This window comes from Symphalangus syndactylus, chromosome 6 (genome assembly GCF_028878055.3).
Source record: "Symphalangus syndactylus isolate Jambi chromosome 6, NHGRI_mSymSyn1-v2.1_pri, whole genome shotgun sequence".
Taxonomy (NCBI): domain Eukaryota; kingdom Metazoa; phylum Chordata; class Mammalia; order Primates; family Hylobatidae; genus Symphalangus; species Symphalangus syndactylus.
The window spans coordinates 36,137,525-36,153,224 of NC_072428.2; the positions used below are offsets into that span (position 1 = coordinate 36,137,525).

The following is a 15,700-nucleotide window of genomic DNA, read 5'->3' on the forward strand; positions in this document are numbered from 1 at the left end:
ACTTGTTTCTTTACTGGTCAAATGTGAATAATAATAGTACCTGCCCTATAATGTTATGGGTGGATTGAGTTAATACACGTAGAGCACTGAAAACAAAATGATGCTCTGTATACATATTATATTTATTTTTTATTTAGGAGGGGCACACCTTTCAGGCATAGCCCTCGGCCTGGATGAAGGTGTGGCTGAGCATCCCTGCTCCTGGAACTTGGCATCAGCATCACCGACATCGGAAGCACACGGACCCCCTCCCACTTTGACAAGCATCAAACCCATCTCTTCTCCTTGCTCTGGCCAGGTCAGACTGGAGCCAACTGTGCTGCAGCTCCTATGGAAGCCTTGGCAGGGAGGTGAGGGGGAGCACCAGTTACAAGCAAAGCCTCCGGGTGCAAAGAGCCTTCGCTTATGATTCAGGAATCTCTGGGCAAGTTACCTAAATATCTGAGCCAGCAGTTCGTCATCTGCGGAATGGGGAGAATGGCAACATTTCTCATAGGGTTGAAGTAGGGAATAAAATGATATAATGTGTATTAAACCCTTAGAAGAGGGGCTGGCCTGGCATATAGTAAGTGCTTAATAAATGTCATCTGTTGTCATCATCATCTAACTTAAAAGAGTTTAGCGACAGTGTTCTTGAATCTGCCCTTGTTTACGTTCTACGGATCATTTGTTTGGGAGTGGGGAAAGGGAATAAAAACTACTTTTATTTATAACTGTAAATTGTGTGTATGTATTTTATATTTTATATAGCAAGTAAGTCAGGAATATGGGGCCTCTCTGAGCTAAGGTCAAGATGTGGTGCAGCTGGGCGTACAATCCAGCTGCCCCTCAGGATGCTTTGCAGAGTCTACCCAGATGTGCCAGGCTGCAGAAGCACCATCATCTGGTGTCTGTCTGCACAGCCATAACTAGGGAAGAGGCAGAGCTGAAGTATAACGGACAATCCTTGGCAACTGAGATTACTTATTCACTCATTAAACACTCCCAGTATGTCCACAGTATATGGTTCTGGAACAAAAGCAAGTAAATCCTGTTTTCATGAAAGTCTCAGTCTCATGAGTGAGAAGGATTAATACATAAGAGAGCTATGATAATAGAGACACATGGCCCTGGGCAGAAAGAGCAGAACTGAGGAGAAATACCAAATATCCAACTTGGTAATGGAAGTGGCTGGACTGGCACAGCTCACTTCTGGGGGCCTGGGGCTGGAAGGAGAATTCTGTTTCCGCATTTCCAAGAATCCTGGGTCTTACCTACACACCTTCTGTGTCCAACCAGTGATACAAATGTTACTGGCTCAGAAAAGATTGTTTAGGGATGGGCTGGCCATTCTTTCCTCTAAATATACTAAACTCTATTTTCTATGTAAGTTAAGACCTCATGAGTTTGCCCCCGCAAAAAATACCTCCGTGACCTTGGCTTTCAGCAATGGTTAACGTTGCAAATGGCTGTTTAAAGTATGCTTCTTTCCTTTGTAAGACTACTGTTATAAATATTGCAAACTAGGTTGTACATGGCAACACAAATAATAAATCCTTAAAAAATACAGTCCCACTACAATCTTCAACAGGACCACAGCTATATCCCACCAAACAGTAGGATGGCAGACAACCTGAATCGCCTATGAATATTATTATTTTTTTTAATCTAGGGACTTAATTAGCTGCTAGGAATAGAACAGTAAATCAGTTGTCTTTTAATCCTGTTACATCTCTTATAATATTTTCTTTCATTAGGTAATGTAAATAATATTCTATGTTATGTTTTCTTTTTGCTATGTCTGCCAAGAAAGCTTGGGGCTAAATTTAGGGCATGATAATAGTCCTTTAACCATGGGAGGTTTTGGTATATTTGCTTCCTCTTTATTTTACTGGGCTTTTGATTTGTTAGGTCTAATTTAGCAGTATGACTCTGTGTGGGTCTTACATTGGTAGAGTACTACAGTCGATTAGAAATACTACTGTTATTGGCCCGGGTGTTTCTTTTGTTTGTTTGTTTGAGACAAGGTTTGGTTCTATCAACCAGGCTGGAGTGCAGTGGCACAATCTTGGCTCACTGCAAACTCTGCCTCCCAGGCTCAAGCCCTCCTCCCATCTCAGCCTCCTGGGTGGGACTATAGGCATGTGCCACCATGCCTGGTTAATTTTTGTATTTTTTGTAGAGAAGCGATTTTGTTACGTTGCCCAGGCTGTTTTCCAGCTCATGAGCTCAAGCAATCCACCCACCTCAGCCATCAAAAGTGCTGGGACTACGGGCATGAGCCACCACACCCAGCCCGGGTGCTTCTTCTTTTTTTTTTTTTTGAGATGGAGTCTTGCTCTGTCGCCCAGGCTGGAGTGCAGTGGCGCGATCTCGGCTCACTGCAAGCTCCACCTCCCGGGTTCACGCCATTCTCCTGCCTCAGCCTCCCGAGTAGCTGGGACTACAGGTGTCCGCCACCACGCCCAGCTAATTTTTTTGTATTTTTAGTAGAGACGGTGTTTCACCATGTTAGCCAGGATGGTCTCGAACTCCTGGTCTCGATCCACCCACCTTGGCCTCCCCAAGTGCTGGGATTACAGGTGTGAGCCACCTCAGCCTGGGTGCTTCTTAAAGGGCCTTTATTGTTTTAGCAACAGCCGAATAAATAAGAAGCTTAAACAGTGTTAAAGACTTAGCTCATCTCAATGGCCATGGGACTCATATTCAGGCCCCCTCCCCTCTGTGAGTCCCTCCTGCCCTCAAACCTCTCCCTGTTTACCCTATCATTTGCCTTGGGCTTCTGGTCCTTAACAATCTCTTCCTCTGCTCTGTTATTGGTAGGAGAGATCAAAGTAATAGGATAGTAGGTAACAGAGGTGGCATCCCAAATCAGAGGGCAAAGAGTTGTATAGAGACAGTAGGTATAAGAACATTTAAGGGGAAAAATCAATTCTTAATCTTTTATCTAGTACCAGAAAAAAAGTTTCAGAGGACAAGTTTTTAGCAAAAAACTAAAACCATGGAAGAAAATATTGGCAAAAATGTCCCAGTCATTTGGGTCCAGCCTTCCAAAGCAAGGCTGGATTTAGTCACCTTTGTATTTCCAGAGGCCCTGCATCATACCCAACACACAGTAAGTGCTCAACGAATGCTGAGCTGCTCTGGTGGCTGAGGACTCACCAGCGGGTCACCTTCAGCATCACTGGGGGGCATCTGCTTGCTTGTCGATCCCTCCCGAGGCATGGAGTAGCCATCGAAGCCGACATCCTCAGGCCGTAACTGCAGCAGGGGAGGCCACTCGTGCTGTTGTGGGCTGGCTGCCCATGGATATGTGTCCATTACCCACTTGGCAGGATCCTCCCAGGGGGCGCGCCTTCCATAGAGCTGAAAACAGGCAAAGAAGGAACAGTCTGGAAGTGGCCCAGATCTCTCTTGTAGCCCCAGTTTTGTAGCTTTCTGAAAAGCTCCCCAAATCCAGCATCATGCCTTCCCTGATGGAGTAATTCCACTTCTATTCCATGCTCAGGAAGTCATCCAAGATGCAGACAGTTCGAGGTGCTAAGGCTGAAGGCAGCATGACCCAGTGGTCTAGAATACAGGCTTTGGAGTCAGGCTGATCTAGGTTCATGTCTCAGCTCTGCCACTGACTCACCGTGTGACCCTAAACTCTGAACCTTGATAATCCAATTTGAAAAACTGGCTGTGGGGGAAAAACGATGACCTGATTTGAAGCATTTGCCGACATCCATGGTACAATCCCACCATGACTGATTTCAAACCACTGACATGATGTCACTGGATGTGGAGTTGGAAAAAGGTGCTATCAGCTTTCAAGAGCCAGCTCCAGTATTCCATTCGGTGCATCTACCCAAGAATACTGCCTACATACCTTGGGTGCTGGGCACCAACACTGCAGGCAGAGGTCACAATGGCCCTGGCTCAATATTTACTTTGATTTTGTATTGAGACAAGGTTTTGCAATGTTGCTCAGGCTGGAGTACAGTGGCATGATCACGCTCCCTATGGCCTCAATCTCCCAGGCTCAAGTGATGCTCCTGCCTCAGCCTCCCAAATAGCTGAGACTACTTGTTTGCCACCATATCTGGCTAATTTTTAAAACATTTTTTTTTAAGAGATGGGATCTCTCTATGTTGCCCAGGCTGGCCTCGAACTTCTGGGCTCAAACAATCCTCGTGCCTTGGTCTCCCAAAGGTCTGGGATTATAGGTGTGAGCCACTGTGCTAGGCTGGTCCTGGCTCAATAAAACCCCATTTCTTGAAATGGGTCTGACTCTCACAGCCCCTATATAGAAGTGCTGCTCCTTATCAAAACAGCAAATTGCTAACAGAGGTTGCACATAGGCAGTGAAATTATGAGGGCTTCTCTCTTGTCGTGTATTTCTCGAAATTCCATAATAGTTAATTGGCTCTTAAAACAGTAAACTATATTATCACTTAATTTTATAGTAAGATCAACACCACGCCTCCAAGCTCCTTTTCTTAAGCCTCAATTATCTAACAGTAAAATGATTTTAGTGACCATTAGTAGCAATTTCAAGAAATACATACATTCTCTGAAGAACAGAAACCTAGACTGGACCCCTTCCCAACATGAGGCTCTGTATATTACACAGCTAGGTATAGGCTTTATATTTTTCTCCTTTAACACCACCACATCTTCCAGCTGACTTTGTGCCAGGTACTGTGAGAAACGCTTTACGAATATCTTGCTTAACCACCGTGCAACTCCAAGAGGAAGTACTACTACCTGTGATTTACAGATGAGGAAATAGGCCGAGGGAGGAGAGAAGCCAGAATTGGAAACTATGTTCAATTCCACGGCCCACTAGTTTGGCCCACTTGGTCCATGTGGCAGGACATGCTCACAGCCAGGGCAGTGTCACCTGTAGTTCTGCAGAGAGGACTCTGCAGGGGGTCTTGGGGCACAGAGACTGAAGAGTCCTGTGGGCCACCACGGCTGCAGTGTGTCTCTGGGGTGGCCACAGCTGTCTGTCTGTCTGCTCCCCCTGCCTTCCCGGGAATCCTGCCGTGGAGAGGGTACAGAGAGCAAGGTGCTGACGACAGTGCGAAGCTGAGCTCTGAACCAAGAAAACCACGTCTTTCCAACGGGAAGGAGCTGGGGCCACCTAGCCACACCCCCTCATTTACCCAAATGGGCCAATCAAGGCCTAAAGAGCAGAGCCCGCTGAGAAAGACTGCCAGGTAGAGCCCGATTTGAACCTAGAACCTCAGCTTCCTTTGCCAGGCCTTTTTTCCTCTCCGCTCCTCCTGACTGACACCACCTTGAACAACTGAGTCATGTGAGCCACGTGACTCAGCTAGACCCGGAGCAGGGAGACGCGGAGCAGGCTGTTGGCCAGATATCAGTGTGTCAGCCTGCTGGGCTCACTGTCCCTGCCAGCGGTGCCCATGCTCCTATGACTGCCTGTGCCATCTGGGACCTCTAGGTATGATTTCTGTCAGGGAAGCTGCCCACCCTGCCCCTTCTCAGATGGGCCCATCTCTCTGTATTCGTGGCTAAAATCCCCTCTGCTTAAGTCATGCAGCCTCCTATGACTCATTGCCTTCCCAGACACCAATACTCCTCCCGTCCTGTGCTCTGGCCCAGTCTGTCGCTAAGTCTTCCTTAACCTGGGGCAGGAGTGAGTCTCAGGCCTAGGAGCTCAGTCTGGCATTTGAAAGCCAATTATTGCGTGAGCAGGAAGGAATTGCGTGAGGGGCATAAGTTTGTGTGTATGTGGGCATGTGTCTCAGGGCAGAAGAGAATGCAAAAGTAGGATATTTGGAGCAGAAGAAGGCTGCTCTAGATTAGAACCATTTGTGCAATTTTGAGAAGTTTCTCCCTCTGAGGTCTTTCCCTGTGGAAACTGGGCTGCATTTCCCAAGCCAGACCTTACATGAGGCTGAACCAAACCCTCACAGCTACTGCTTCTGTGACAGCTACTGCTTCTGTCTCCACCCTACAGCCTGGATGAGGACATGCCCAGGGCTGCAGAATCACAGAGGCTGGAACTCCTGGAGCTGAACGTGTCCTCAGAGATTCTCTGGCCTCGTGGCTTTCAAACATTTGCTCTTCATCTCTGGTCCTCAACTGAGTAGACTGGGGAACTTTTGGGCTTCATAGAAACCAGCCTGAAAAAACACTCTTCTAGTCCAAACTTGTCAATTTATAGATGGAGAACCCAAGGCCAAGAGACGGGAGACCTGTCTGGGGTCTCAGAGGAGGCTGGATAATCTGATAAACGGCCTCACACTCACTCTGCACTGTTCCTGTTCCCTGCAGGCACCAGGTCTGCCCTGGGCACAGAGAAAGGTCTTTTGAATTACCCTGTAGACTTCAGACACCTTGGCAAGTGTTTCCAATGACAGCTCCAAAGGGAAGCAGGGCTGAGGACTGAGTCATAAGACAAATGTACATTAGGTACATGCTAACATCATCTGCAAGAACAGAAAATATTTTTATAAGCCTCCTCACTTGTCACTGGACATGTTCAAGTCTGGGTGATGAATGGCTGGGTAAGTACTGTGGCAAGCAAAGGAAACATCATAAAGCTCCTCAGCTCCACTGCAGGCCCCGAGGGCAGCAGCAGAGACAGCTGGACAGACAGACGCAGAGGGGAGGACATTCACTTTCCCTAAGGCAGGGGAAGGAACCTGGCATCCCCACTGGTTCAGGAAAAATGGGAGCAGGACAACAGGGAGCTGAGACATTGCAAACTAAAACCTGGGCCACTGTGAGCCTTCTGACTGTGGGATTCAGGGGGCTCCTCGGAGCGTGTGCACATCACAGAAGGATGCATCGGCTGCACATTCAGGAAGGTCCTCCAAGCGGTTCCACAAGTGCATGTGCACATACACGCCCTTGCAGTGCTACCTTATGCTCACTAGAGGGCGATATCATGTTTCCTCCTGGCATGGGTGTACCTGTGGGAAGGGCTGCCCGGAAGCCATCCTCATCCCCTGATGACAGCAGGTCTCCTTACGTTCCCACCAAATCCATACTACCATGGGCAGCCCTCCATCCCAGCTCCTGGTGCACGGCAGCCCTGTCAGAACCCATTCTAGGGACTCCAGCTGTTCTCAGCCTAGAACCTCACTCTGAACTGCAATGTGCTCCCTTCATGGCCACTTCCCCGGGTTAGGTGAGGGGCAGGTGACCCTAGAGTAGGTGTGGACTCAAAGTAACACAAAGGAGATTAGGGAATTTTAATTTTTTAAAAATAAAGGAATCCTTTTGTCAAATGAAATCATAGGGAGAACTCCACTCCATAAAATTCAGTATTTGGTTCCCCAAGCCACCTGAGGCTTCTCAGCGGAGTGATGGGTGTCCTCAGAATAGCCTGAAAATAACGGAAGTAGCCAAGGGGCCAGCTAGTCCTGGGCACCAATGCTCACTCCACCATACCCTGCTGAGTGGACTTGGTAAGGGGCAAGAACGTCCGTGAGCCTCAGTTTCCTCATCTGTAAGAGACTCACTGGGCTGTCAGAACTAAATGAGATCATGCATTTCAGGCCCCTAATGGTGCCAGGCAAGTAGCAGGCCCTCAGAAAACATCACCAAATGTTCCTTCAAAACCAGAGGCATGAAGAACACAGCAAGCTTCCCCATGAATCCGCAGAGTCTATATGGTCTCCTGGGCTGATCAGGATGGCGAGGTCACAAGTTTGGGGCATAGTGACTCACTTTTGAGCCACTTAGTAGGATGCAAATTCTGGCTGCCTCCCTTTGCAGCTCCACACTCTTGAAAGACTAACCTTCAAATGACCTCCAAGCACAAAGCAGTGATGACTTTTCCTGCCTCACACTGAACTAGTGAGATTGGAGCATGTCTCTGCTCCCTGCCCCAGATGGCTGAGGCCTCACTTTCCCATGGTGGGAAGGACACCCAATGATCCTCTATGATCAGCTCCATCAGCAACCTCTCCTAGGTGGGAAGGGGAGTTCCTTTCCAGCCATGCCCAGAAAGCCTTCCTTTAGATTCAGGTCCAAAGGAGCAGGGCCTTGGCACCGCCAACCACTGTTAACCAGTGAGGGGCTTGCTCAAGTGCAGCTCAAGGCTGGAGCACAGATAGGCTCCCTGCTTCCCAGTTAATGCCTTCCAGGGCAGGGGAGGCCTTTATTCAGCAGAGCCCGTGAGTTCTTCCTAATGACTCTGAGGTTCGCTCCCCTTCGTATACCAGAAGACCACATTTAGAGCAAAGATGAAGCAAATGGGAGAAGGTGAGGTGGAATCAGGGGCAAACAGTCCACCTCATCTGCCTGCAATTCTCTTTGCTTTTCTTAAGCAGCTTGGGTTTCCCAGAGGTGCTGGGCATATCACACTCCCTGGAAGCCACCAATGAGAACAGAGGAGAGAGTCTTCTGAAATGAGACAGACTGCAAGAATTCAGCAGGTAGGAGATGCTTCTACTGGTCCCAAAATAGGAATGACTGGGTGGTTGTTTGGGTCTGTGGTATTAACAAAACCATTTGATTAAGGACTAAATTATGGTCAATTTATCCAGGTCAGTGACTTTACCTACCTAGGGAGGTTCCACTGCAAAGATAAAATAATTCATACCTTCTTGTATGAAAGCAACAGTTGATAGAGTTCTGCTAACCAATGATTTTAGGCTGGCCAAAAGTTGCCTAATTTCTTGCTTTTTTCCTGCTTTCACAATACACTTTATTAAATATGCTGACTTGAATTTGCAACGCGTATGCTCCAGTTTAGTGAAATGCATCACAAGAGGCAAAATATTTTCCTTTTCAAGCTCCCTTTGTCCTGAATGCCTCTGAAGACCAGCATTGCTGCTATAAATCATAGACAGAAAATAGTTGAATACTCCTCAGTTCAGCCCAATATACAGAAATGACAAACACTGACTACAGCCATTAACTTGCATTTGTCACACACGTGCCTGTGAGTGCACACCAGTCCCTGCACCCTCCACAGGCCTACGATAGCATCTTGTGTCTCCCACTGTCCAGTGCCAAGGAAACAAAGAAGCTCTTGGAAACCTGGCTACCAAACTGGTTTCTGGATTATTCAGCCACATGTGATGTCTGCTAATTATTCACTGTGAGTTTAAAAGCCCTACAGAACTTCTTAGGCTGCCTCCAGGCTCAACAATGAAACTATCCCAAGTTCCAAATTAATGGTAAGCTTCCAGTTAAACCCTGGGTTAAGTGAGAAGTAAAGAATTTTTGCTTTCCGGGCCGGGCATAGTGGCTCATGCCTGTAATCCCAGTACTTTGGGAGGTCAAGGTGGGTGAATCGCTTGAGGCCAGAAGTTCAAGACCAGCCTGGCCAACATGGTGAAACCCCATCTCTACTAAAATCCAAAAAAAAAAAAAAAAAAAAAGCCAGGTGTGGTAGCACACGCCTGTAATCCCAGCTACTTGGGAGGCTGAGGCACGAGAAATGCTTGAACCCAGGAGGTGGAGGTTGCAGTGAGCTGAGATTGTGCCACTGTACTCCAGTCTGGATGATAGAACAAGACTGTCTAAAAAAAAAAAAAAGAATTTGTGCTTTCCAACTGCTGCCAAGCAGGAGGAACTGGCAGCCTTATGGGCCCCAAAGTTCCTAAGAGGGTAGGGGTGCTGATGTCAGGGAAAGAGTGCCACCAGCCCCAGGGCTAAGAACCTGGAATTTGACCCGGAAGGCACGGATTCAAATCCCAGACCTTTCAAGCTTCCCTTTTATAACCTTAAGCACATCATTTATTCTCTTTGAGCCTCATTTTTTCCTCTTAAAAATGGAGTAAAAAACCAAATTTCTGTCCAAGTCCCAGGACTAATCCAAGGCTTAATCCAAAAGGCAGATAGGAGAATATTTTGGAAACTGTGAAGTACTACACATGTGTATGGTTCTACTTCTCATGCACTCACGATGCTGAGCACTTTCATTTCATCCTTGCGACAAACTCTTTGTGGCAGAATATCAATGAGGGCTCTGAGGCACAGAAAGGCTAACCAGCTGGCCTGGGGTCACAGTGCTAATGGGTGGTAGAGCCAGGACTTGCAGCCAGGTGTGTCCCTACACTGCACTACACTGATGACCTCCCAGGTGAGGGGTTGTCACCCCATGTCAGTCAGATTTCTGGAGGAGGAGATAAAGACAACTCATCTGGTCACCAGAACAGTCCCCCTCAGCTTCAAGGAAGCCAACAGGGGTGTCTTCTCACCTGGAGTCCTTCTCTGACGGCTTCCAGGAGATAGGGGATAATGGAATAGTTCCACAAGTCGGTGAACCACACTCTCGAGCCGTCCACATCGATGGGGCATGACAGGAAGAGCCGGGGGCCTGGAGACCACAGTGAAAATACATTAGCACTCAAATGGTCATGGGTGATGGGGCATCAGGTGAAGCCATGGTCCGAGTACCCTTCACAGGAGGGACCCTAGACGTTCTGAGGGATGGCAGGGCTGAGGCCTGAATGCAGATATATAGCCCTGGATGGTGGGCACAGAGAAGGACACTCTGATCCCTGATTCCACCTGGGGGTCTCCCTCCTCCAGGAAAGGCTTTATGGGGAAGATGCTCACTGTGGCATTATTAATCTTGATTTTTAAAAATGGAAGCCCACGCGTGGTGGCTCACGCCTGTAATCCCAGCACTTTGGGAGGCCGAGGCGGGTGGATCACGAGGTCAGGAGATCGAGACCATCCTGGCTAACACGGTGAAACACCATCTCTACTAAAAATACAAAACAAAAATCAGCCAGGTGTGGTGGTGGGCGCCTGTAGTCCCAGCTACTCGGGAGGCTGAGGCAGGAGAATGGCGTGAACTTGGGAGGCGGAGCTTGCAGTGAGCCGAGATCGTGCCACTGCACTCCAGCCTGGGCGACAGAGCGAGACTCCGTCCCCCCACAAAAAAAAAAAAAAAAAAAAAAATTGAAGCCCATGACTACAAGTCCAAAAGAACAGAAATGGTTAAGCAAATGAGGGTACATCTGCATTTGATTATTTTGTAGCCTTTAAAAATACTTTTTAAAACTGAGTAATTGGCTGGGCATGGTGGCTCACACCTGTAATCCCAGCACTTTGGGAGGCCGAGGCCAGTGGAACACTTGAGGTCAGGAGTTCGAGATCAGCCTAGCCAACATGAAGAAACCCCTTCTCTACTAAAAAATACAAAAAAATTAGCTGAATGTGGTGGTGGGCACCTGTAATCCTAGTACTTAGGAGGCTGAGGCAGGAGAATCGCTTGAACCCAGGAGGCAGAGGTTGCAGTGAGCCAAGATCACACCATTGCACTCCTGGGCAACAAGAGCAAAACTGTCTCAAAACACAAAAACAAAAAAAAACAACAACAACTGAGTAGCAACAGAGAATGCTCATGAGATAGTGCTAAATGAAAAAGGATTTTTTTTTTTTGGAGTCTCACTCTGTTCCCCAGGCTGGCGTGCAATGGTGTGATCTCAGCTCACTGCAGCCTCCGCCTCCTGGGTTCAAGCGATTCTCCTGCCTCAGCCTCCTGAGTAGCTAGGATTACAGGTGCATGCCACCACACCCAGTTAATTTTTTGTATTTTTAGTAGAGACGGGGTTTCAGCATGTTGGCCAGGCTGGTTTCAAACTCTTAACTTGAGGTGATTCATCTGCCTTGGCCTCCCAAAGTGCTGAGATTACAGGCATGAGCCACCATGCCCGGCCAAAAGGAACATGTTATATGTATGATATGATTGCCACTTCATAAAGCATATACATATATATATATATATATATAAACAAGGACAGAAAAAATAATCTCAAATTAAAATTATGTCAAGATGGTGGGATGGTTAGTGATCTTTTTTCTCTGTTCTAAATGTCCAGCTTTCAGAAATGCTGACAAAATTTTATTTTTCAAGCAAAGCCAATCCCAGAGGGTAGCTTCAGCTTGGGAGAACCTTGAGATGGGAGCTCTTCAGTGAGCCAGCAGTTTCTACGTTGGGCCAGGCTGGACACATCTCTTTTCTGAAGACCACTAGCAATTTGGGGTCTACCTGGTCTGTGACTGTCCCTCTGCCCCCCTTTCTATCTTTAAGGACAGTCCTGCTTCTGCTGACTGTGCCTGCAAAGTGCTGTCCTGGCCAGGGCCCAGAGGGTGGGCACCTGAGGATGCCAGCCCGCTCCCCCAATCCCAGTCTCCCACCCACCGATGGTGACGTCCGAGGAACTGTGAGCCTCCAGGAAGCGGTTGAGGTGATGCCAGACCTTGGGAATCCAGTCAATGATTTTTACCAGCTCCATATTGCGCACCCGCCCACTGATCTCTGTTTCCATGAGCTTCCTCCTCAGGAATCGGCCAAGGAAACCCTTCACAGGCTCCGTGTGGTTGGCACAAAGCACCCATCTGGAGGAAGTCAGAAACACTTTTCAAGATGATGATAGTGATCCAAATGATGGCTGACCTCAGGAACCAAAGCACGTTAGAAACAGAAGGTGTATATGCTAATGCAACAAACTGGATTAGCTATGCACCGAACACTGTTCTAAACATTGTAACTATGTATTAACTCGCAGTTCCTCATACCAACCCTCTAACATAGATATTATCTCCACCTCTGTTTTACAGACAGAAATGCTGAGGAACAGCCAGGTCATGTAACTTTTCCAGGATCAAACAGCTAGTTAATTGAAGAGCTAAGACGAGAACCAAGAAGCCTGGCTCCGGGGGCTAGGCTCTAACCACTGAGATAAACTGCCTCTTGTGCTTGGTGTCAGGCCTTGTGCTAGGCTATGGAACCATCACTGTGACTAAGACACAGTCCTGGTCCCCAGGAGCTCACAGTCTGATGGAGGAGGCAGACAGGCAAAGAAAGAAATGAAATATGATAAAGCCTAAGGGAATCAGGGAAGGCTCCCCAGAGGAGGGGATGTCTGGGCTGAGACTGGACAGATAATGGGCAGCAACATAAGGAAAGGCAGGAGCATGTGTTGGGGTCAGGAGCGGGGTGATGCTGCAGCCTTTGCAAAGGCATGGGAAATTGCATGGGTGTTTGGGGAAACTACCAGAGGTTTAGTGTAACTGAAGTTCAGACTTGACCTGCCAACCCACAGAGTCTGGATTTCATCCTGTAGGCCACAGGGAGCTGGAGCTACTGAAGGACTTTAAGCACGAGAGTTCTATGGTCAGATGTGCACTCTAGAATGCTCACTCTGGTCTGGCTGCCACAGTGCAGAGGATTGGCTACAGGGTGCAGGGGGAAAGCTGCAAGCAGACATACTGGCTAGGTGATGGCAATGGTGTGCTGGGTGATGATGGGGCAGGGATGGGGGGAAAGAGGGGGACGATGGACTTGAGGGATAGTTAGGGGAAAGCATGAACAAGACCGGGACAGCCTAAATGCAGAGGTGAGCCATGCTCTCAGTGTGCTGGAGGAGTCAACATTTCTCTGGTAATTACATTCAGACCCACTTTCAATAGATCTCCCTCAGAGATGCCTGCAGAATGGCCAGTGGAAATGAGCCAGGGGTCCCAGCCCAGGAGACAGCTTCACATCCACCTCTAAGGGCCTAGGCAGGAGAGGTGGAGTCAACTGAGATTCAATACGGGGCAAGGGGTGTTTGGCGATGTCAGGCAGCAATGCAACCTAGCACGACCGAGGTGAACAGTCCCTCGCGCACTCTGGCCATGAGAGAGCACCAGCATGGTGCTGTGGCAGCGAGGCAGGGAAGACAAGCTGGCAGGGAGTCACAGCAGCTGGGACTCGAGAGCCCACAGACCCAGCTAGGTGGGAACATTTTAGGTAAAAGCTGTCATTGCTCATGTTCACTTGGGACAGAGAAATGCCACTGGAAACAAGCAGGGCAGCGGGGTCACCTGCAGTCCCTTCCAGAGCTGCCCCCTTGACCCTGTGACAGCAGGACTCAGAGGCAGAGACCTGAGTGCAAGTTCCACTCTGCCACTGACCAGTGTGTGACCTCACCCAAGTCACTTATGTCTCTGGGCCTCAGTTTCCCCATTTGTAAACTGAGAGTGGTAAGTGTAATTACTTGAGGCTGAAGTTAAAATTAAATGGATTAAGCTGAGAAAAATGCTTAACAATACCTAGCATACAACACATACTCAACACAGGCGTCTCTATCCACCCCTTCTTGCTTTCCTTCTTTGTGATTCCATAGTTTAACTGGACAAGGGAAGGGAAAACTGACCTGAAGTTATGGTGAAGCTGCAGGTTGGGAGTCGAAGAGGTAGCCTGGTTCATTGTGCCAATTATGTAAGGGCTGCAGATAAAATAAAGGAAAAGAAAGCTGTGAGTCCAAGCCAAGCTAGAGAACAAGGTGGTCACAGAGGCCCGTGGCCCTGTGCTTCCAGGCCGGTGGACAGCTAGCTGCCTCCCACTCCCAACCCTATGCGTGTGCACAGCTTCACTCCCACACTGGCCCCGGGCCACCTGTGCACACAGTGCCCCATCAGGTGGCAGCAATCTCTCCTGGGGGCTATGAGGTCCAGAACCAGCCTTTACCATTTGTGGTACTTGCAGTTGAGCAGCCCATTGAAGATCTCGCCCAGAGAGCTCACGTGGTGTAGGTTGTCCAGGATGATGACGAGGGGCATGTCCACAGCATTGTTCTCACTGTTGCACTGGTCAGCAAGGTTGGACAGGTACTGGCGCAATTCCTATGGTGGCCAGGAAGGCCGAAGGAGAACAAGTTGGTGAATGCACTCAGTGAAGACACACTGCTCAGGGCCTTTGCCTCACCCAGTCCAGCGGAGGCGGAAAGGCCCTTCATGATTCTGCGCTGTAAACACATTCTGGGTGCCTGCCTATTACAGGGCATTGGCTTGGTGCTCAGGGGATGCAGAGTGGGCATGGGATGAGTTAGGACTGGGTCCTAACTTCCAGTATTCACCCGATGACTGAAAACCTCGAGCCTGGGGTAAAAGCACAGCACTGTGCTCTGTATGTATGTAGCCTGAGAGCTACATACACAGAAGCCCTCTACACATCAGAGCAACAGAGGAGCCAGACACACACTTAAGTCATGCTGAGCAGTGCTGGGGCAGACACAACACACAGCACTGGGGAGACGAGTCTACATGCACCGGGCTTGGGGAAGTCCTGCTGAAAGGGCAGGCTTTGTATTTAACCTTGGAGAATGGGTGGGGCATTGGCTCAGCAGGGACTAGAACACAGCCCTGCATGCCTGGGGTAAGGGACGCATGTCAAAAATGGAAGAGGAAGAACAATGGTGCATCAGTGGAAACGGATGAAATGGCAAGGTAAGGAGCTGGCAGAGAACCTAGGATGGCTGCCTGCCATTACTGTCATAATGATAGCTGGCATCACTTAGAGCCAGGCAGGGCTTTAAGGGCCTTACACACAGGAACTTCTGTAGTCCCACAACAACCTAGAAGGTGAGTACTATGATTACGTCCATTTCACAGAAGGAGAAGCTGAGGCATGGTATGATAAGGTGCCTGGCCTCAGAGTGCACAGAGGGTAAGCAGCGGGCATGGGTCAGACCTGGGTGCCTGCCCCAGTCTGTGTCTTTACCACACTGGTCTGTCTTAGATGCCAGCCTGCTTGCTCAGGGGGTAACATCTTCTCCATCTCCTACCAGCACCTACACCCACCCTGGGCCTCCATTTGAAGTCAAAATATGGCTTGTTAGCAGTAGAAAAAGCCCACCTTTTAAAGTGGCTAGTTCTCTTAGTCCCTCTTCACCGTGATCTCTGGGCCCCAGGCATGTGGCTTCCCATGCCTGCGGAGCCTTCACTTACTGGTCCCAGGAGAAGTTCTCTAACT

At 48.7% G+C, this 15,700-nt stretch overlaps 1 protein-coding gene across 8 annotated transcripts in view; it reads right to left on the bottom strand.

Moving 5' to 3' along the window:
• Window positions 1–15,700, bottom strand: part of NAV2 (neuron navigator 2) — a 782,645-nt gene that overhangs the window by 3,685 nt on the left and 763,260 nt on the right. For all 8 annotated transcript variants that reach the window (XM_055282148.2, XM_055282147.1, XM_055282146.1 and 5 more), the window contains 5 exons: window positions 14,417–14,571; window positions 14,103–14,174; window positions 12,104–12,300; window positions 10,149–10,267; window positions 3,142–3,345 (listed from right to left, as the gene is read on the bottom strand). In XM_055282148.2, coding sequence (XP_055138123.1) covers window positions 3,142–3,345; window positions 10,149–10,267; window positions 12,104–12,300; window positions 14,103–14,174; window positions 14,417–14,571 — 747 coding nt within the window. The remainder of the gene's footprint in view (window positions 1–3,141; window positions 3,346–10,148; window positions 10,268–12,103; window positions 12,301–14,102; window positions 14,175–14,416; window positions 14,572–15,700) is intronic.